This window comes from Vanessa cardui, chromosome 29 (assembly GCF_905220365.1).
Source record: "Vanessa cardui chromosome 29, ilVanCard2.1, whole genome shotgun sequence".
Taxonomy (NCBI): Eukaryota; Metazoa; Arthropoda; class Insecta; order Lepidoptera; family Nymphalidae; genus Vanessa; species Vanessa cardui.
The window spans coordinates 3,353,515-3,377,659 of NC_061151.1; the positions used below are offsets into that span (position 1 = coordinate 3,353,515).

Consider the following 24,145-nt stretch of genomic DNA (forward strand, 5'->3'; position numbering starts at 1 on the left):
ATATGGCATCCCTTAGCTAACTTCTTAAAATCAAACTAAAATATATTTAACTTTTGAATCGTCATTTAACAAACTATAGCCTAAGCTACAGGTTTTAAATGCAGAAAAACATTAGTTACTGTTTTTCAACATTTAAAACAACACAGTCATGTTAGTTAAATACAATTATTTATAATTATGTATTGATCATATCCTGCCTTTTTAAAAAAAAGAATAATCCTTTATTTTTATTTATATTTAATTACTTTATTTATATAGTTGTTCTTTATTTAAATGTATATAAAAAACAGCAAAAGGTATTCTTTATTATCGAGTTCATTTTTTTTTAAATTTAAAAGCAAAGGCAACATCGTCACATACATTAGTGTTATTATTTTTTCTGTTCAAATCAATTTATCTGAGTCTGTTAACAATGAATAATTATAAAATTCTTGCATGTTTTAAATAATCAATGTATTCCACGAGTAGTTATTTATGTAGAAGTTAAATAGAAATGAATTTGAATTGAATACTTTATTGTAATAGTTGACTGTTCTTGGGAATGAGATGATCGCCTCCAGGCTGTTTCATATAACGAAAATATGTTTGTTATTGTATATGTAAGATGATATGAAAAAAAAATAGATCCCGCTGAGTTTCTTTCGCCGGTTCTTCTCCGGTCTGAGGTGTTAAATTCCGAACCGGTGGTAGATTTTTGAATATCAAGTTAACAGTGGTTAGAAGCGTGCATCTTAACCGATGATTGCGGGTTCAAAGGCAAGCACCGCTGACTTTTAATGTGCTTTATTTGTGTTTATAATTCATCTCGTACTCATTGAAGTGAGGAAACCTGCATGTGACTTATTTCAATGGAATTCTGCCACACGTGCTCACTAGTCCGTATAAGCCCCAAACCTCAATGGGAGAGGAGGCCTTAACTCAGCAATGGGAAATTTACAGGCTGTTAACATAAAATCACATAAACCGTCGCTATGGGAAGTTTCGCGAAGTCTCGGTTGGCATTTTCGTAAATTTATAAAAACTAAACATCTTGTCTTCGTTAATTACTGACATGAATTATTAAACGTATGGAGAGGAGGAGGAGGAGAATTTTAGGAGCACATTCCAACACGCAGCTGCAATAGATTGGTAGCAGAATTTCATCAAATTCGGCTCAATATTTTGAAACGTAACAGACTTACAGACTATATATTAGTATAAAGATATATATAGTATATTCCAACCAGTGGAGTAAATCAAAATAAACAAGTCTAATATTGAATTGATACGTTACCATTGGTCGAAATCTTGAATAATCTATAATTTTAATTTTATTCGAGAAAAAACTGGATTTGATTTCGTCGAAGTTGCTATCGGAACAATAGAAGTTAAATTATTGATATAAATAAGAAAATATATTGGGCGAGATGGTCCAGTGGTTAAGCACAACTGAATATTCTTGTGCTTAATTTGTGATTATAATTCATCTTGTTTTAGGCAGAGATGAAAAATATCGTGAGGAAACCTGCGTGTGTCTAACTTCATAGAAATTCTGCTACATGTGTATTACACCAACCCCGCATTGGAACAGCGTGGTGGAATATATTCCAAACCTTCTCCTCAAAGGGAGAGGAGGCCGTTAGTCCAGCAGTGGGAAATTTACAGGCTATTGTGTTGTTAATTGTTAATTTATATCAAGTTGTAAAATGTTGTATTATATCAAAATGTATCTTATATATTATTTAGATTTAAGAGGAAAGTAAAAAAAATATAAATGAAACCGCGCGAACAGATATTGTCAGTTTACAATGAAATTACAATTAAATCAATACAAAACTGTCATATGTTTCGAAATTTGTCATAATCTTATTAATGATTAATACATTGTTTGAAGCAAATAATGAAAAAGAACAATTAGCAAATTACTACATGTATTTAAAACCATTTACCATGATTTTTTTTTTATCTGTTGGAGCTCGATATTTCGACAATATATAAGAATGTCTTGTTTAAACTCGTGAACATATATGTATATACATATAAATATATAACCATTTCTCACGTCGCCAATGCGCCACCAACCTTGGGAACTAAGATGTTATGCCCCTTCTGTAGTTGTGTATTAGTAATTTTGATCTATAAATATTTATTTATTATAAATATAAATAATTCTTATGCAAATACTAAAACATATTCTTATAGCATTACAAAGTTCAATTATTAATAAAACTTGCATTAAACCCAGTTATTATAATGTTATGATATGGTGGTAAGTGGTCACCACCGAAACAATTGCGCTGTAGAAATCTATATTAATTTTATAAATGTGAAAGTAACTCTGTCTGTCTACAGCTTTTTCACGACCAAACAGCTGAAACTAATTTGATGAAAATTCCTTCATACGTTAGGCAATAAAGTAGCCTTCATAGGCAATAAAGTAGCCTTCATAGGCTACTTTTTTGCCTAACTTGTTAACACATGACAACCAACACCCAAAAAGCGACCGTAGTTGTGGGTGACCGTAGTGTGACTGCTTAGTATTTAACGTTTATCTTTTATTATAACTCACAATATATATAAGATCAGATATTTCCTATTAATATAATCATATACATTTAAATATATAAGTAATTAAAGCTATAATATTATTCATGTAATTTGTTATCTATTACTGTTTAAATATATTTTTTTATCGATATCTTTTCTACATGAATTCGATATTTATTTACCGGACCTGTAATTAAAACAAGTTAAGGCTTTTGAATGGAAAATTATTGAGAACCTGTTGTATGTTATATATGTAATTTGTATATCTAGTTGTAATTAGTATTTGATATTTAAATATATATATTTTTTGTAAAACAAATCAATTTTATTCAAGTAAACTTCACAATGAAGCGTTTTTGAATCGTCAATAATTAAATAATACTATCGCTTCGGAAAGTAGCTTCTAGCGAGAAGAAACGGCAAGAAACTCGCATAGTTGCTCTTTCAAATAAACATATTTACAATGCTGGTCTTTCTTTACAGTAATTAGTGTCCTGTGATGCCGAGCCTAACTTTTACACTAAAAAATACTCTTTTAATGAAAGATTTATTTATTAATTTAGTAACATTATCAATATTCATTATTAAATACTTAATGATTTCTCGTCTAACGAACTCTCGGTTTAAATAACAGAAGTCAACTTTATACAGCCCATAAAATAATCGCTTTTGAATATTAATTTAATATTCGAGAAAAAACACACAGCGAATTTTAAATAAACGATCTATAAAAAATAAATTGACTTCAAAATTATAAGCAGCTAGTGAACTATAAAAAACTACTAAACATATTTTAATGAAACTAACACTATTCCCTAAGTTAAATGGTATAGTACGACACAACTTAGATGTCGCATCAGCAAAATTCGTAAAACCGATCACATCCGAATTAAGTACGCTATCCCAAATTATCAATATTTATTTCTCATGCGAATATGGTCTTTGTACAAATGTAATAACTTGTAATATCATATGATCTAATATATTCGTCAATTTGACGCGTCGATTTACATGCACTTGCTTTCTCTGACGCGTGAATCTACAGCGACGAATAGCGTCGAGTGGTGCGATAGGGAGCTATTTCTATTGGTTGTGTAAATCGACAATAATCGGTTTTACTTTCATTCCATTGCATTTTCCGATGCTACATCTAATTTGTGTCGTACTATACCTAACTTAGATAAAAAATGATCATATAAATATGAGTTTTAGTTTTCGAAAAAATCGTGGACAAACATACACTTACGAAATTACGAAATTGACGATGTAAGGAATAGTTGATATTTCGTATAGGATCATTGTCTATGGATGATGGTGACCACTTACTATGCCCTATGCTCGACCATCAACCTATACCACAAAAAATAAATAAAAGCGTTCTTGGTGCCTAAATAGATCATACTCATATCTTATTCAATTCTAACAATGTTTTATATATTTATTTCGAACTGATAACTTAGTTTTTCTGAGAAGTTAAAATAAGGTCAACACTGGTATTCGAGAAATGTCGTACATGGAAAAAAAATGGTTTTTTGTTGTTGTTATTAGACTATTCCTTTCTTGGAGTTCAATCTTCAAACAGACAGACAAAGCAAAAGGTGGAATAAGTTCCAAATATTCTCCTCAAGGGAAAAGGAGGCCTGAGAAGTGGGAAATTTACAGGCTGTTGTTGTTTTTGATGCCAGTTCCACACTGAATTATTACAAACGCTATTGATGCTGACAATACAAGATTTAGCATTTGTTTTCGTAGATATATTAATGGGAGCGTATAATTAAAACGGTTGTATGTTCAATTAATGAAGTTTGATCTTTATAATTATATACTTTAATTATAGCATCAAGGATAACTTAAATAATGCTTATGTAAAAATAGTAATTATGTTATTATTTATAACTTGTTTTGTTACTTTAATAAGACGACATAACATTTTATAAGAATCTATAATGCGATGTTATTTGCATAATGTTATCTAAGTCCAAAGGCCCCACTTGTATAAATAGAGAAAAATACTGACTAATTTACATAACTTCTATATACTTGTATATTATACTATTTCCGAAACTTAATAACAATTAATATATATATATATCTTTTGGGCCCATAAAAGCTATTTTGAATGTTAATGATTAGAGAATTAAAGGTAATGTTGACACCGGTTTGGAAATTAAATTCCGACGAGAGTAACCAATATAATTAGTTGATTTTAAAATGATTAAATTCAATCAATAAACCAATATTCATACCATTCTTGGTGTGAATTTAAATAATTTCTGTTTTGTATCAACTGCTACTAAGCTATTCTTTTTAACATTAATGTTATGTCACCGTGAATGCTGTGGAGTTATCCTGTCAGGGACGACTAAACTCAAATAGGATAGAATTAAATTAATGGAACCAAGCTTGACACACCATCAGGGATATAGGCCGCCAGTACATCTCCAATGTACCACCAACATTGGACATAAATGTCATATTTCTTGTATAGTACGACACAACTTAGATGTAGCATCGGCAAACTTCTCAAAACCGATTACTGCCGATTTACACAACCAATAGAAATAGCTTCCTATCGCGCCATTCGACGCTATTCGTCGCCATAGATTCTCGCGTCAGTTTAACCCGAGAACGCAAATCGACGTGTCAAATTGACGAATATTTTAGGTCATATGACATTACACGTTATTACGTTTGTGTAAAGTTCATATTCACATAAAAAAAATATTGATAATTTGGGATGGCGTGCTTAATTCGGATTGCGATCGGTTTTACGAATTTAGCCGATGCTACATCTAATTTGTGTCGTGCTATACCTGTGGTTGGTTCGTCACCAATACTAAGTATTAAAATGTCTGATAGAATACTTATACAAAACCCAGGCACCAAATATTCTATTAAATATTAAATTGTGTTGTTATATATTTTTCATTCAATTTGGTGTTTACATTTATAGAGGCTAACAACATACTAAATTATGGTCTAATGAAATTAATATTTCTGTTGCATCTTTAAGTGCTCAGATTTATCTTTACTCTGAGGGTATTGGAGACTTTGTACACTACACACCCATCTTATATTCTACCTCCGAAGTAGTATATTTATATATATTATAGTATTGTTCTTCCGGTTTTAAGGTTAAGTGAGCTTCTCATATGTTACCATAATTTGGTAGCAAAGTGGTAATTTAAAAAAGATGGTCCTTATGGCGGTGGTAACCACTTACCATCAGGTGGCATTTTTACTCCCTACCTATATAAAAAGTTGAACAGTATGACATATGGAAAAGTTAAATCATTATAATATGCCTTTATATACAGAATTACAATGATGTATCATTCTTGTATTAAATATATCCTCAAACAAAGGTTTGTTAGAAATATAAATAATATTTTATTATAAAACTAGCTATGCCCGCAACCTGGTAAGCGTTTGAATATAACAAAAAAATATATATTATTGTAACCTAAGTTACTTCTTATTATATCAGTCATCCAATAGTAATTAATTTTTAATTCAGAGTTAATCTGTTAAGGATACAAATATGTATGAATATGTTTGTCTATTTGTCATGTACAAAGATAGCTATTCTATATAGTTACAAAGAGTAAAAAAAAAAACAATTATGACATTGATTGTAATTCTAGAAAACACTAATGAGGTTTTATTTAGACAAAAACAACATCACGCTGATGTACGAGGCCATTATTTATGTTTAGCCTGGTCATGTTTAATTAGAAAATAATCGTATAAATCATTAATGATTCATTTATTTATTTATTTTCGAATCTATTTGATATTAAGTGATATAATTAATCAACAAATCTTTAATAATAAATGTGTCTATCTGTTGAGGTTTCGTATTCAGGAGCATGGCGGGATGGGTCTTTATGGAGCGAGGATATGGGTCTTCCTATCCCCTGATACAATTCTTATCACGCGACTTTGTTTCATTTCTGAGATATTGGCAATAACCTTATCTCATAATTCTTAGCTTTAAACCTATTTACTTATAAATAATTTCGTAACTCAATGACCTACGATTTCTTCAAAAAAAGGTTCTTAAAAACACTTTAAGGGTAAGATCAAAGACCACATTGTGAAAGATTTAACGTTCACTTATTTTTATTATTAAAGTTATTAATATCGGGATTATGACCATGTTTTTTTATTTTTGTTCGATATAGCTCGATTTTTCGACATTATCTACGAATGTCTTGTTCACGAGACTAAATTATACTAACTTTAATTACACATTAAGTAAGATTTAAAAAGTCGGTTTTGTACAATCAAATGTGTTAACATAAGCTTTAAAGATATAACGAACAAAATGACCATTCGAAATTCAAATAACGGTCAAAATGGAACATCAAACAACATATTAATATATGAATAATGTTAGTACGCATGCGTGTCATTTGACACATTAATTTAATATTTTGACACATTACCCGCATTTTATGTACAGAGTAAGAACCTTCGTCAGTTTTCAAATTCATTCCTTTATCAATTCGTTAACACTTAGTACCTTTTGAAACTAAAGCACTAAGCTGACAACTGCATATAAAATTAAACTTACATAGTATGATAACTAAGTTCAAAATAGAGTAACATCTTTGGACTACGTCTAGTTTTATACCATTTTTTATGGAATAGGTTGGCGGACCATATGGGCCACCTAATTGTAAGTGGTCACCATCACTCATAGACAATAACGCTGTAAGAAATATTAACTATTCCTACCATCGTCAATGCGCCACTAACCTTGGGAACTAAGATGTTATGTCCCTTGTGCCTGTAGTTACACTGGCTCGCTCACCCTTCAAACCGGAACAAAACAATACTACGTACTGTTGTTTAGCGGTAGAATATCTGATGAGTGGGTGGTACCTACCCAAACGAGCTTGCACAAAGCCCTACCACCAAGAAGTATATATAATAGATATCAACTTGTTTTTTTTTTAATGGGGTAATTAGTCATTACAAAATTAAATTAGATATGATCTTCACCTGAATTGTCAAAATATGTCTGTCAGTGTCATATATTCTCAATCTCTCGAATTTAATTACTAATATATTTAAATATATATGATTAAATTAATAGGAAATATCTGAGTTAAACGAGTCAAGATGGCCGAGTGGTTATAACACGTGCATCTTAACCGATGATTACGGGTTCAAACCCAGGCAAGCACCGCTGATTCATGTGTTTAATTTGTCTTTATAATTCATCTCGTGCTCAGTGGTGAAGGAAAACATCGTGAGGAAACCTGAATGTGACAAATTTCATAAAAAAATTGCCACATGTGTATTCCACCAACCCGCATTGGAACAGCGGGGTGGAATATGTTCCAAACCTTCTCCTCAAAGGGAGAGGAGGCCTTTAGCTCAGCAGTGGGAATTTACAGGCTGTTGTTGTTGTTGTTGTTGAGTTAAAATAAAAGATACATATTAAATACTAAGTAGCTGTCGCTCGCAGATTCGCTCGTGTTTCAGGGCGTTGGTTGTCATATGCTATCCAAAAATTAACCTATGTCCTTCCTAAGAGTCCAAATTTGCTTCATATAAAATTTCATCAGATTCGGTTCAGCGGTTTGGTCAAAGTGAGACAGATATATACGTACGACAAAAATTAGATGTAGCATCGGAAATTACAATGGAATGAAAATAAAACCAATTACTGCCGATTAACACCACCAATAGAAATAGCTCTTTATCGCGCCGTTCGACGCTATTCGTCGCTATAGTTTCTCGCGTCAGAGAAATCCAGTCCATGTAAATCGACGTGTCAAATTGACGAATATATTAGGTCATATGATATTACAAGCTATTACGTTCGTTCAAAGATCATATTCGCGTGAGAAATAAATATTGATAATTTGGGATAGCGTACTCAATTCGGATGAAATCGGTTTTACGAATTTTCCCGATGCTACATCTAAGTTGTGTCGTACTATACTTACTTTCACATTTATAATATAAGTGTACAAGTATAGATTTTATGAGTTCAGTGCTAAAGAACCAGAAGTCTATTAAGTATTGTAAAGCTTATAAATTTTCCGACGCGTTTGTTAAATTACAATGAATTACTTTACAGAAAAAACAACATTTCGCAACTAACAATCTTGGGATCAGTGTTTTAACGGTACTTAACATAACATTATACGTAAAAAAAAAACATTTTAAATTCATACTAATTATGAATGAAGCATCTTATCATCTATATATCTATCTATTTATTTCAGGAAATAAAATTAGTACGCAATAAAAAAAAATGGAAAATTCCACGCTTAAAATTTATCGTTACGAATTCAAATAAAGAACGCCGTGTATGCAAACGAATTTATTACTTCTTGTTTTATCTTAAATGATAAAAATTCAAAAATAAAATAGTAAAGAAAAAGTAACAGCCTGTAAATTCCCCACTGCTGGGCTAAGGCCTCCTCTCCCATTAAGGAGAGTGTTTGGAACATATTCCACCACGCTGTTCCAATGCGGGTTGGTGGAATGCACATGTGGCAGAATTTCAATGAAATTAAGACACATGCAGGTTTCCTCACGATGATAAACACAAATTAAGCACATATCTATAGCCGTGCTTGCCTGGGTTTGAACCCGAAATCATCGCTTAAAATGCACGCGTTCTAACCACTGGGCCATCTCAGCTTCAAAACAGAATAGATTCATTCTATTTTTGAATTTGTATCAATGGTTTGTGAGTGCACAGATTGCCCCTGTGTGCAGTACACACATACACGCTTGTGGTGATTACACACACAGACACACTTGTGCATTTTAATATGTAGGATAGGAGCGCAGGAGGTTTCCATTGATTACTATAATCTTTATAGACTTCTAGGTAGTGTATTTTTAAATGTTGATAAAAAGTTCCTACTGTGTTGCTTCCCGGTTCTTCTCGGTAGAATTTGCATTTCAAATTGGTAGCTTCACTTAATATAGTTTGTTAAATGATTCATAAGTGCCTTTAAAAGCCTACTTGAATAAAGTATATTTTGATTTAGAGATTGCTCATCACGATATAAATCTTTTCAAAATAATTTGTTTTCAAATAAGGAATTGCAGAATTAATTAAAACTTTTTTTTTAAATAATTTTTCATTAATATCATAGTATAATATTAAAAAAAAAAAAAAACATTTTTTAAAATTAGCCATTTACAATATATAACAATAATCGAGTTTGCAATTAACACTTTGATCTAAAAGTATTTTAAACAAAGAATATTACTTATATAAAAACTAATATCACACTGCCTTAGCCAAACAATATGTTTTAAAAAAAAAGCTATCATAATCGGTAAACATACCTTATTGATTATATTCTTTTTTTAAATTCCACTACAAAATTTTTAAAAAAGACCGTTCAACATAGTATGTAAATTTCGAATATTTTATTATTCATTAGAATTTATATATATGTATATATGTTTGCGATTATTTACGGCTTAGCAAAATTTAATCAGCACTAAAATATCTGCATAATGATTTTATAAGGTTACTGTTTGCATATATTATATATAACTTATATACATATATGTTTGTATATTTAATATGATTGACTTCGAAAAAGTTTGACAGTTCACCATGAATGAAAAATGTTTTTGTATTGTTGAGTTATACAAGCTTTTTTCATAGTAAATTTCATCAAATTTGGTTCGGGAACTTTTCCCATTTGTAATATTAGTGTAGGTTATTATGATTTATATAAATAACTAGCTCTGCCCGCATCTTTGCGCGGCTTTGCTAATTTTTGTAGCCTTTCTGTCAGTAAAAGTCCCATCAAAATCGGTCAAGCATATCCAGAGATTTACCGGAACAAACAGACAGACGTATATAAATTTAAAAAAATGTTATTTTGATATAAGTACAGTGCATATATGCATTTAGTAAAAATCCGTTATTTTCAATATTACAAACAGACACTCCTATTTTATTATATGTATAGATTATTATTATTAATATCGTACGCGATTTTTACTAATTACTGAAATAGTTAAATAATATTGAGTAAATACGTATTTTTATTCATCTCTTATTAAATAGAGGAAAAACTACAATGACTAATAATAGTATATTATTATATAACGGTAAACAACATAGTGTGAATTAATTGCTATGTTATAAATATATAATCAATACAACCTTCGTGTTGATTTGTTACTAAAATCAGAACATCCGGATGAAAATGTTCCATTAAATTAGTTTGCGTTATTAATATCCGTAATTAGACGTTCGAAACAATTAAATTAGGAATTTTAACGACTTTTTTCATATATGGCTGAATAAAAATAGTTTTAAACTAATATTCCAAAACGATGGCAACATTTCGATAAAACTTATACATAGTTAATATCATGATTATTGCTTATTTATTGATGTTATTCTTTTAAAATGTATAAAAAAAATATTGTTCTAAATTTGAAAAAAAAAATACAAAATAAAACAATTTAAATGTCATGTTCATTGCTTATTTATTAATTTTATCCTTTTAAAATACAAAAAAATAATAATGTTCTAAAATAAAAAAATAAAATAAAACAAAGCAGTTAATAAAATTTAAATGTCATGTTCCTTGCTTATTTATGAATGTTATGGTTTTTAAATTAAAAAAAAAATAATAATGTTCTAAAATTAAAAAAAATAAACTACTTACGTTTAGGTTGCCGCCCGACATGGCCACTCTTCCTCCTTTTAAACAACCGATTTATAATTTCATCTTTCCGCTCATTGAAATCCAGATCATCGTTAAATTTGTTATTTAATCCTTCACATTCGGATAGATTAACTTCAAACGCCGATGTATCGATATCACCTTTGTTTAATCGATTATTCGTCAAGTCCTTCAATTCCTTCTCATTCGAATTGACTGACGCGTACTGCCTTCCCGTGACTCTGTTCCAAATTTGAACCAAGTCTTTCATTTTTTTTATTCAAAAAACATAACACTATCACAATCAAAGAAAAAAAAACAATTAACACAAACCACGACTAAAAACTCTTTTTTACAAACACTGGTTTCTTTATTAATTGTCACTTTCGAACGTGCGTGTTCTTTTTTCAAATTAAAAACTAACAATGACAGTTTTATGTTTTCGCGCGCTTCGACGTCATTCAAATGTCATCGCGGACCTGCATTGTATGCTGTCGATCATGAAATGGCTTGCCTACCTTATATTACGTTTATATATAAAATTTCGCCCGGTTTCCGGCTGTGTGCGTGCCGTGTATCGCTTATGTATGTGTGAGTTTATACCAGTTTGTATTGCGGATTACGCAAAATTGATCTCAATACAAGTTTATGGTCACTGTCAAGTTCTTGTTGCGTCACGATTCTTTGTATGTGTTTAATACGAGGGCTGAAAACGGTGTTCTTTTTTTAAATTTACCTCCTTTAATTCGTTATTTTGCGGTTTATATTTTCAGTCGATGGTTAAATAGTGTACTAGAAAATTCTTCTTCTATTTATAAACAACTTATTTTTTTATCATGTTATTTATACTTATAAAAAAATTGGAGTGTATGTTTGTAATATTAAAGTAATCGCATTTACTAAATGTAGGTATATGCATGTAAGCACGGTACATATACCAAAACATAATAGTTGTAAATAAAATTGTGACTAAATAAATGTTTATAATTATTATCTATTCATAAAATAATTGCATCTCCTAAACGAAATCCCAAGTTGATTCATTCATTCATTCATACTCATTCACATTCAATTTACTATAAAACGCATAAAATTTCGATAAATAATATTTGAGATAAAATTCTTGTTTACAATTTAACAAAAAATGGCCACTTGCTTTTAAAAAAATATCAAGCGTTCATAATTAAAAAAAAAAAACAAAAGTTTGCAATTTCGCGTACTACTAACGGAATGAAATAAAAATATTAAAAACAAAGTTGTACATGGAAAATTTTTCGCTCAATCGATGTTGGGATTAATTGGTCATACGTGTTGAAACAAAAAAGGATTCATAACAAAAAAAGTGAATTACAATAATCGCGGTTTTAAATACTTGTATTTAATCGAAAAGTTCCATTGTCAGTCCTCGGGACTCATTAGGGCCTTACAAATATTTGTTAGTTTAACGATCACTAGAGACCCGCCCCGTCTTCGCACGTGTGCAATACTGATACTAAATATACAAAATCAAAATAAACTTTATTCAAGTGGACTTTTACAAGCACTTTTAAACCGTCATTTAACAATTAAGTGAAGCTACCACCGGTTAGGAAAGTAGATTCTACCGGGAAGAACCGGCAAGAAAATCAGTAGTTACTATTTTTCAACATTAAAAAAATACAGTCATGTTAGTTAATACAATTATTTAAATGAATATATACTACATAATTTGTTTATTTACGACATCATATTAGAAACTTCTAAAATTATCAGTGTTTCTTTGTGAATTTGTCCATCTATTATTTACAAAAAACATTCCTTTCAAATCACTCTATCTATAAAAAAAACTGCATCAAAATCCGTTGCGTAGTTTTAAAGATTTAAGCATACATAGGGATATAGGGACAGAAAAAGTGACTTTGTTTTATACTATGTAATGATGTATTTAATTAATTTGACACAAAAAAGGCTCAATCGAACTAATAATATACAAATCCCTCTATATATACAGCCTGTAAAATTCCCATTGCTGAGTTAAGGGCTCCTTTCCCTTTGAGGTGAAGGTTTCGGAACATATTCCAACACAAACTTCCAATGCGGTTTGGTGGAATACACATGTGGCAGAATTTCTATAAAATTAGACCTATGTATGATGTTTTCACTGCGCACGAGATGAATTATAAACACAAATTAAGCACATGAATATTCAGTGGTGTCTGAGTTTGAACCCGCGATCATCTGTTAAGATGCACGCGTTCTAACCACTGGGCCATATCCAAACGTTGACCGCCATTATTGAAGTCGGTTTAGCTCGTAAAACTGGTCGCGTCGAGTCCCTAAAGTACGCGGTATTGTTAATAACATTTGCGTCACGTTAATAAATACGAAGTTTTAATAAAACGATCGTTTTTAAATAATCACTTATCGAAACATTGATGACCGTTAATCGATTCGTTTATTAAGTTCACTGTGACGCAGGAAATTTACCAGACACGAACTTTCCACAAATATCAACATATATACATATATGTATATTATTACTTGGTGGTAGGGCTTTGTGCAAGCCCGTCTGGGTAGGAACCACCCACTCATCAGTTATTCTACCACCAAATAACAGTACTCAGTATTGTTGTGTTCCGGTTTGAAGGGTGAGTGAGCCAGTGTAACTACAGGCACAAGGGACATAACATCTTAGTTCCCAAGGTCGGTGGCACATTGACGATGCAAGGAACAGTTTATTTCTTACAGCGTTTCTTACCCATTGTCTATGGGTGATAGTGACCACTTACCATCAGGTGACCTATATGCTCGTCCGCGAGCATATACGATAAAAAAAACTCGCATTACCGTTATTTGTTGACATTTATTAGGCAAAAATATAGCCTGTTCTTTTTTGGAGTTCATATTTGCTATATCTAAATTTCATCTTATTAGATTCAGCGGTTTGGTCATGATACGACCGGAGCGAGCGAAAATGAAGACAGAAAAAAATAATTCCTGTCACATTTATAATATTAGTATAGATTTACGACATTACTTTAGAAACGTCTAAAATGATAACTGTTCCTCGACTATATTATGCAATGATGTTCTAGTAAACAGATATGTCATTAACGCGTAAAAAGTGAAGACTAGAAAACGTCCTAATTGGGACGTTTGCCTTTAGTCGTTTTACGTAGTAATACGTTATAATACAGCATAATTACGTAGTGATAAGTTTTGCCTAATTAAAACATCTAGTTATCCCTTTTACTTATTGTTTTTATCAAGCTATCCTTTTTACTTGTAACGAAATTAAACGGTCCCCGGCGCGGCACACTTTTTTCTGTTGTTTAGTATGGGTATAACATATCTGTTTATTAGAATATCATTGATATTATGCATGTATTATATACGAATTAAACTTCCTCTATCAATCTACCTATTAATAAATAGGGACAGACAGCGGTAAACTTTGTTTTATACTATGAAGTGATAATGATACATAAAGTTAAGAAACCTTTAATGTGTATGTGTGTTGTGTAATTCCTCTGTACGTAGGTCACTGAACTCTTTCGTTGAACCGATTTAAATAATTCTTTTTCGTGTATTTTGTCTTCGCCTCCAATCGGGTACCAAAAAGTTTATATATATAAAATTTGCGAAATCTTTTAACTTTGCAATACAGAGAATAGTCAGCTAACATTTGCGGTCAGAAATTAAATGATACTTCTAACAAAGGTCAACTTAAGGAAGGTTGATTGGTTTTTTTATTACTAGGCTGATGATGCTAAAGCATCGCCTAAAGATATTCCTTTCCATTCGCCTTTAAACTTGGGAACTATGATGTAGCACACTGGTTCAAACTGGATTAAACTGGAACACAACTACATTTATCCAGTATTACTGTTTTGCGATATACGTCGTGAAGAGTTGGTATCTAACTTACTACTCTAATTTGAAATCTTACGGAATCATCTCTAAAATCCAGTAATCGTAAGGTAGGTTAGGTTAGGTACCACAATATAAGGTAATTGGCATATTGTTAATTACAAATTGACAGACGTTACGATACAGATGACCTGAAGATGGAAGAAAGACCTGACTGATGTTTTGAGAAACCTTAAGAAACTATACCGAATGATGGACTACGATTGGCTGTATTAATAGTGATCATATCCAGGGCCGTATTTAGGGGAGGGCAACCGGGGCAACTGCCCTGAGGCCTACACATTAGTGGGGGCCACAGTTGTCAGCAAGTTAACAAATACCGAGATATAGTCAAATTATAATAATTTTATTATTTAATATTTTAAAAGTTAAATACAAGTAATCATAGCTTACTGATTGAAATAAAAAAGTAATTAAGTCATGATAATATAATTATTAGGTTGTTCACGCTTCTGTTTGTCTAGGGCCCCCACTGCTTTGTGGCCCGGGGGCCTCCAGACCTTTAAATCCGACTCTGATCATATCGGAGAACAAGTAGGCACTATACGAAAGTCAGGTTTATCAGTTGCAATGAAAAACGACAAAACGTAATCAACATCTACGTCATTAGTCCAATTCGGAATTCCCAGTTTTTCCGCAATCGCTTTCCGCTGCCGCTACCTCGCATGAACCCGCTGCAATCGTCGTCCACACAACTTGTCATTAACGTGCCCGCTGAGACTCACGACGCGTAAAGTTAACGGTATATTAATAATATCAAATTATAAGCAATATGTTGTACTAGAAATATCTTCAAGAGAAGAAAACTTTAAAAGAGTCAACTTTTTTATATTGGTTGGCGGACGATAAGCTGTCACCATCACCCATAGATAATGGTGCTTTAAGAAATATTAACCATTCTTAACACCGTATATCATTACATAGTTAATCACAATTTGCTTTTCTGGTTGTTATTTTGTTTTCGAATTTAATTATCTTTAAGCAGTTCTATCAATAACAACAACAGCCTGTAAATTTCCCACTGCTGGGCCTCCTCAACCCTTTGAGGAGAAGGTTCGAAACATATTCCACCACGCTTTCCAATGCGAGTTAGTGGAATACACATGTGGCAGAATTTCGATGAAATTAGACACATGCAAGATTCCTCAGGATGTTTTCCTTCACTGCGGAACACGAGATGAATTATAAAAACAAATTAAGCACATGAATATTCAGTGGTGCTTGCTGGGGTTTGATCCGTAATTATCGGTGAAGATGCACGCGTTCTAAACACTGGGCCATATCTTTGAAACTCCACGACTGTGATCAAAACAGCAGGCTTCACGAAAAAAAATCTTACATCAATCTTTTGGCGCGTAAAATAATGTCAATTACGATAGTTGTAAAAATTACGCACGTTATAAAAACTACTACAAGATCGTAAACGTTTTATTTCCTAGATATTACTAGGAAAAACGTCATAATTACCGTGGACGCTGAATCTATTATGATTAGAATTCATTCTTGTAATACGTCACGACGTTTTATAATCGCGTAATCAATATGTTATATGTTCGCTTGATTTCCTTCATATAATAATTATGCTGAGGTGCTATGATCTTTATGTTATTATTTTAGTTTACAACATTTGTACAACACACGTTACTTGGCTTTGTGCAAGCCCGCCTGGGTAGGTACCACCCTCTCATCAGATATTCTATATTATAATATAAAAGCCTGGACTTTATATGATGATTTCCATAAAAGATATAAATATTTAATAGCCCTATATATTGAATAATTGATATAATATACTTGGTGGTAGGGCTTTGTGCAAGCCCGTCTGGGTAGGTACCACCCACTCATCAGATATTCTACCGCTAAACAATTACGCAGTATTGTTGTGTTCCGGTTTGAAGGGTGAGTGAGCCAGTGTTACTACAGGTACAAGGGACATAGCATCTTAGTTCCCAAGGTCGGTGGCAAATATAATAAAAAGTTACACTGGCTCTCTCACCCTTGAAACCGGAACACAACAATAGTCTATTTGGTGGTTGAAAAACTAATGAGTGGGTGGTACCTTCCTAGATAAACTTGCACAATATTATATATGACATAATTATGGTTTTTGAATCGTTTTTAAATATGTAAGTAACGCCATTTTTAAATGACACATCATAGAAGGTATTTCCCGTTTACCTAGAACTTATATATTAGGCACGTAAGGTCTCGGTCTTTACATTAACATATATCGAAACTAGCTACCAGCCTCGGTTTCGCACGGGTGCAATGTGTAACATAAATGAAATCGTGAATCGAACCCGGGACCTCAGAGTGGCGACCTCCACTCGACCATGGAGGTCGTCAAAATTGTAAAATAATCAATGTTTTTAAGGGCGCTGAGATGGCTCTGTGGTAAGAATGCGTGCATCTTAACCGATGACTTCGGGTTCAAACCTAAGCACCAATATATATATGTGCTTAATTGTGTTTATAATTCATCGCGTGCTCGGCGGTGAAGGAAAACATCGTGAGGAAACCTGCATGTGTCTAATTTGCAAACCAAACAACTGAAACTGAAACTAAACTGCCACATGTGCATTCGACCAACACGCATTGGAACAACGTGGTGGAATATGTTCCGAACCCTCTCCTTAATGGGAGAGGAGGCCTTAGACCTGCAGTAGGAAATTTACAGACCGACACTTTAGTACGTTTATTTGTCTAGAAATGTTAATAATATGTTGTGAAATCTAAGCGTATATAGAAACAAACTACGATTTCGCGTCTAAGGTCATTTTATTGTTTGATTGGCACCGAACGATTTCTCTTTGCAAGTAATTTGGACTCGATGACATTTTCTCAAGTATTTATGTAAATGAGAGTTTTAATTTGTATGTAACCTATACCCGCCACTTTGTAAGCGTTTGAATTTAACAATAAAGTTATTGTTCAGTTCGCAGAATTTACAATAACTTATTGTCTATTAAAATTAGCCTAAGTTACTCCTTATTACATCAGCTATTTGCTAGTGAAAGTCCCGTCAAAATAGGTTCAGTGGTTCCAGAGATAAGGCGGAATAACCGACCGTCAGGGCGTCACGGTAGCATGCGTAAGCGATCCCGTGGCGTCCGCCGAAAGACGGAGAGGGTACCGCTGGTTTTTGAGTGGACACCCGGTGAACCTTGGTGCATTCGGCGTCCAGGGAAGGGGGGAGTCTCACAACCCCCCCCCCCCCACTTTCCATCACGTGGGAAGCGCGTATCGCGTTTTTCCAGCGAGAAAAAAAAAACAAAAAAGATTGGTGCTACCTATGCAAAAGCTTGCACAGTTAACCCTATAAGGTACCTAATTGCCAAATTTCAAGTTTGTAAGTATGTAGATTATTTATATACACATTATTGATTATGTAAAGCAACAATCTATTATCATTGAAATCAGAGTTGAAATCACTTTAATAGAAATTTGTTACATAAGACTATTGGGTATCAAGGCCGATATGTACCTGTTTAGATATCATAAGTTATAAGCGAAAGGTCGTTCGAAATTCGGGCAAAGGTCACTGAACTTTTGGTGTATTTGGAAAACATAGAAAATTTTCTGAATAGGCTATTTGATAATGAGAAAAATAAAGTGTCAATTATTGTAATCGGTATGTATAATGAGTTTAAAAATGGTAAAATATTAACGAAAGTTTATTTATTCAAAAATGCATTTTTTTACTTTACTTTACTATATCTTAGGAATAAACCACAGTGACCATGATAAATCTGTTTCTTTTTAGGAAAAATAGTGGCTTATTTTCGAAGTGATTTTAAATAACATAGTGATGCTATATTGTTTAATTCCATCATTATATTCCTTATCTTATTAAGTATCTAATACATTGTGCATTTGATATAAGTGAATATGACCCTTAATAGCATAAAATTTTAAGAAATATTTTCGAAGATATTACAGATTTAAACGTCGGGACATAGCGGTTTGTATTGTCTAATGACAAAAAGGCTGTGAACGTTGAAAATTATTCGGTATTATATTTTAGCATTGCACCTGTGCGAAGCTGTTGAGAGTCGCTAGCTATTTATATATATTGTTTATGTATTTTGTGTATTATATATGTATATAGTTTGGTTTATTTGGACGAGTAAAAAGGTCATTACGCTCTCTTTATCTTCATTTAAATATCAAGACAAATAAATATTGTGTTTTTTTTTGGTTCAGACAAAGGTATCGCGTTAAAAAGCCATAACTGACAGTAAACAATAAATTAAATAAATAATTAATTTAAATTAATTAACATTTTTATTAAACAATAATTTATTAATATTATCAATTTATTATTTCGATTACAACGTCGTTCGTTTTTGTATTAAATAAAATACTTACAATAATATAATTTATAAATGTATTAAGTAGTATGTATACTGTTAGTTTTTTTGCTATGGCAATTATACCATCATCTTTAGGCTGTGGTCGTATTTGCATAACAATTTGGATGCGTTTTAAAATAATACTAGGCGTAGTAGTTCTGCCATTTTTAGTAAATGTTTATCAAATAGTATGGCATCCAAAAAGAAACCTTCTGGTACCAAATATGTCAATCATAAATATTTATTCGCAAATATGTACGAATATTTATTTTTATTCCATCGATATACATATTATTATTACATAGTATAAAACAAAGTCGCTTACCGCTGTCTGTCCCTATGTATGCTTATATCTGTCAAATTACGCAACGGATTTTGATGCGTTTTTTTTTTTGATAGATAGCGTGATTCGAGAACAAGGTTTTTGTATATAAATACATGGACAATATGTTAAAGAAACACTGATAATTTTAGAGGTTTCTAATGTGATGTCGTTAATAAGAAAAAAATGTAGTATATTAATTAGTATCAGTATTTCAACCGTACGAAGCCAGGGCGGTTCGCTAGATTAAATATAAGTTCACATTCCAGAGTGATATTGCATCGTCGAGTCCTATGTCCAAAAGCTTGGATGATATTACTTTATAGCGATAAGACTTTGAGAAGAGAGAAGAGAGAGAGAGATCTTTGTACATCATCCTTAGATATCGTTATAACAGGTTCTTTTACGACTTAGCTAGGCGTGAAAAATGGACTACCTGAAGGTAAGTGATCACCACTACCCATAGTCATTGTTGTTGTTGTTGTAAGAAATATGAAGCGTTCCCTATACCACCAATGCGCCTTGGGAACACAACAATATTGAATACTGTTGTTTGGTGGTATAATATCTATTGAGTGGTTGGTACCTAGGCTTACTCGAGCCATTACCCAATAATATTTATATATTACGGTAGACTATTTGAATTTTCCTTACAAGTTACACTATAGTCAACACGAGTAATTTTGATACTTTGTTCACCAATTAATTGTAAATATATTCGATGATGTAAGATCATATATTATGAATATAAATCAATAAGTATTAGTTACTGTAATAAGATTTATTGAAGGTTCGTATTTGTTTATTAATTTATATAAAAAATATAATTTGTTTCCGATATTGTGAAATGTTAATTATTCGCAAGGTTTTAACTCCTAAGGTCACTGGTATTAGATATAGCACTAATAAAATAAATAGCAAATCGTGGGAGTTTCACGTCATCGCCTAATCGCCTTCATCGATTAATTATTGCGTTTAATAATATTTTACTAAGACCAACTAAGCAGTAATACGTAGCATTATTATATTTGAGAGTGAACCAGTGTAACTATAGGCAAGGAACATCTTATTTCTCAAGCCTTTGGATTGTAGATGTACCAAATCAAATCAAAATAAACTTTATTCAAGTAGGCTTTTACAAGCACTTTTAAATTGTTATTTTACAATTAAGTGAAGCTACCACTGCTTCGGAAAGTAGCTTCTACCGAGAAGAACTGACAAGAAACTCAGTAGTTACTCTTTTTCAACATTTAAAAAATACAAAGTCATATTAGTTGATACAATTATTTTAATTAATATATCCTGCTTGGAAGTCAACAGGTATTAACTCCACGCTTTTTTATCATCTATAAAATCTTGTATCGAATAATAATGTGCCTTTTTACCAATGATATTTTTGCAAACGATTTGAATTTACAAAACGGCAAAGTTAAAAATGTCTGCGGAATTTTATTACCAGAATCGTAGCCATCAGGATTGCCTACCCCACTTGCCAGCTTTATATTTTTGATAAAAAGACAAACAACTCATGCATATTTTTGCAGGATTTTCTAATTAAAATTCGCTGATATTCTTATCATTTAGTGAATATAAGAAGAGTTGAAACGCCAAAATGGTACTATAGGCACTTCAGCTGTTCTTCGATTCAGCGTTATAAATATGAAATAATATTTGCATAAGTATATAAATCTGCATATAACTAAAGTCTTCTGAAATTTCTGGAAAGATTTTGATGAGATTTTTGCTGGCATTATTAATGACAAAAAAAATAATGATTTCACGAGAATACGAATTACGAAATTATTTAGGTCAGCTCGTAATATTAAAATTATTAAAGTGTCAACATTAGTGTTCGATGACAATCATGAAGGATATACATAATATATTATCGCATAATATATACATATAGGTGAACCCACGACTTTACTTGAATAAAATTTACAATCAATAAATAATAATCAAAATATACTTTATTCAAGTAGGCTTTTACGAGCACTTTAAATTCATTTAACAACTAATTATTGAAGCTACCACCGGTTCGGAATGTACATACGACTGAGAAGAATCGGCAAGAAACTCGGTTACTCTATTTCAACACTTAAAAATCCAAAGTCGTGTTAATTAAATACAATTATATATTAATGTAATATGTCCTGCCTGGAGTCAACAAGTGTTAACTCTATTTTTTTATCGTCCGAATGATATGCCTTCTTTACGAATGTAACCTTTACAAATGACATAAAACTATAGAATATTGAATATTTAATTAAATCTATTAAATCTCTCATCACTCTCATCAAATCAATGGGTTCTTCAAATATCATCAAAATCGGTTCCGATTTAAGCTTGAAATGTAACAGACAAACATTCGCATTTATAACATTAGTATACACGACATTGATAAAGTTTTTACACACATATTTATAGAGCATTAAATATTTGTTACAGCTTGTATTTATGTCGCACATATTTTTAGCTTTAACTTGCCTTTTGAGGTTATTTACAATAACAATAAAATACTACTTTACTAGGTAGGTAAGTCTCCATTCTAAAATGAACTCAATGACACTGTTAATAAGGTTGCTTTCACGAATGAATCTATAAATCTAGATATAATTTGCATATATATTAGAAATATACAAGCAATTATGTCATTAATGAAAGCAACAAAGAATAGCGGAGATAAAACGCTACCTTGAGGGACCCCAGTTCACGAACACATAAATATACTTTATAAATATATTGAAGATCAATTAATTGACGTTTAACGTGAGATAAAATAACTGAAGTAAAATAAAATTGTCCGATACATCGAATCATTGACCTTCGCAATGTAAATAAATTATATCGCCTTGAACTCTTATAAGATAAGCATGATAATAGCATTATGAAGAATTTTTTTCTTAACGACAGACATTTTTTTAATCTGTATTAATATTATAAATGTGAAAGTAACTGTCTGTTTGTCGCTTTTTAACGACCAAAGCGCTGAACTGAATTTGATGATACTCGGTTTGAAGCAAACTTGAGCTCCAAGAAAAGACAAGGCTACTTTTTTACCTAATACATGACAACCAACAAGCTATAACATGAGCGAAACCGCGGGCGTCTACTAGTATCACAATAAAGAAATTTTCTCCTTAACGATAAACGTTCGTTTTTGTTTTAGTCTATTTCAATTCAAGAATGGATAAACTCAAATATAGTTTTAGGTATATAACTACGGTATATATATCTCATAGGTCAGTTATAATTATAACACTGTGAACAGTTACTGGCTAATACTATCATCATCCTCGTGCCCTTATCCCAATTGACTTAGCGTCGGCACAGCGCTCTTCTTCTGATATCATTTGATAGATAATATTATGTAGGAATATTTACTTTTATCTTATTGATATATATTTTTTTTAATTTAAGTAGGTATACACTTCCAGATCGCTGTTGCTTCGTCGAATCCTATGTCCAAAAGGTTGTAAGAGGTCACTTTATAGCGATAAAGTTTGGGAAGAGAGAATATAGAAAAAGAACTTTGTACATCTTCCTTAGCTATAGTTATAACAAGTTTTTTTATGAGACAGTGACAAATGGACTACTTAATGGTAAGTGGTTACCACCGTCCATAGTCATAAGCGCTGTAACTAGCTAAAAGAAAATAAATAAATTATATTTATAATTAAACTTAAGAGCTGAGATGGCCCAGTGGTTAGAACGCCTGCATCTTAACCGATGATTGCGAGTTCAAACCCAGGCAAGCACCACTATATATATGTGCTTAATTTGTGTTTATAATTCATCTCGTGCTCGGCGGTGAAGGAAAATATCGTGAGGAAACCTGCATGTGTCTAATTTCATTGAAATTCTGCCACATGTGCATTCCGCCAACCCGCATTGGAACAGCGTGGTGGAATGTGTTCCAAACCCTCTCCTTAATGGAAGAGGAGGCCTTATTCCAGCAGTGGGAAATTTACAGGCTGTCACTTTACTTTTTTACTTTTTAATTAAACTTAAATTAAGTTATTTTTAAAGTTTCAATAATGTCATAAATTACGCAAGCTGTACCAATGACATCGCCTCACAGTCAGATGCTGTTTAATTGGTTTTATCCTCTTGTGGTTGGAATAGATTATAGTTGATGTATAGCATGTAGATGACATCTGTCTGTTTCCAAGAATTAAGAATAATATATGACTATTATTCTAGTCTATTTTGATTAGAAGTCAATCGCAGACCACGCTATCGATCGCCACAGATTTAATACGAGTTGTAATTTCTCATCATATTTTGAACTATGCAATGATGTTCTAGTAAACAGATATGTTATTAACGCGCAAAAAGTGAAGACGAAAAAACGTCCTAATTGGGACGTT

General features: G+C 31.9%; 1 protein-coding gene across 2 annotated transcripts in view; it reads right to left on the reverse strand.

The window, feature by feature from the left end:
* Positions 1-24,145, reverse strand: part of LOC124541919 (lysosome membrane protein 2-like) — a 101,013-nt gene that overhangs the window by 45,607 nt on the left and 31,261 nt on the right. The window contains exon 1 of one of the 2 annotated variants that reach the window (XM_047119850.1): positions 11,196-11,697. The exons of the other annotated variant lie outside the window; for it this stretch is intronic. Coding sequence (XP_046975806.1) covers positions 11,196-11,463 — 268 coding nt within the window. The 5' untranslated portion in view covers positions 11,464-11,697. Of the gene's footprint in view, positions 1-11,195; positions 11,698-24,145 lie in introns of those variants that run through there. 2 annotated transcript variants of the gene reach the window in all.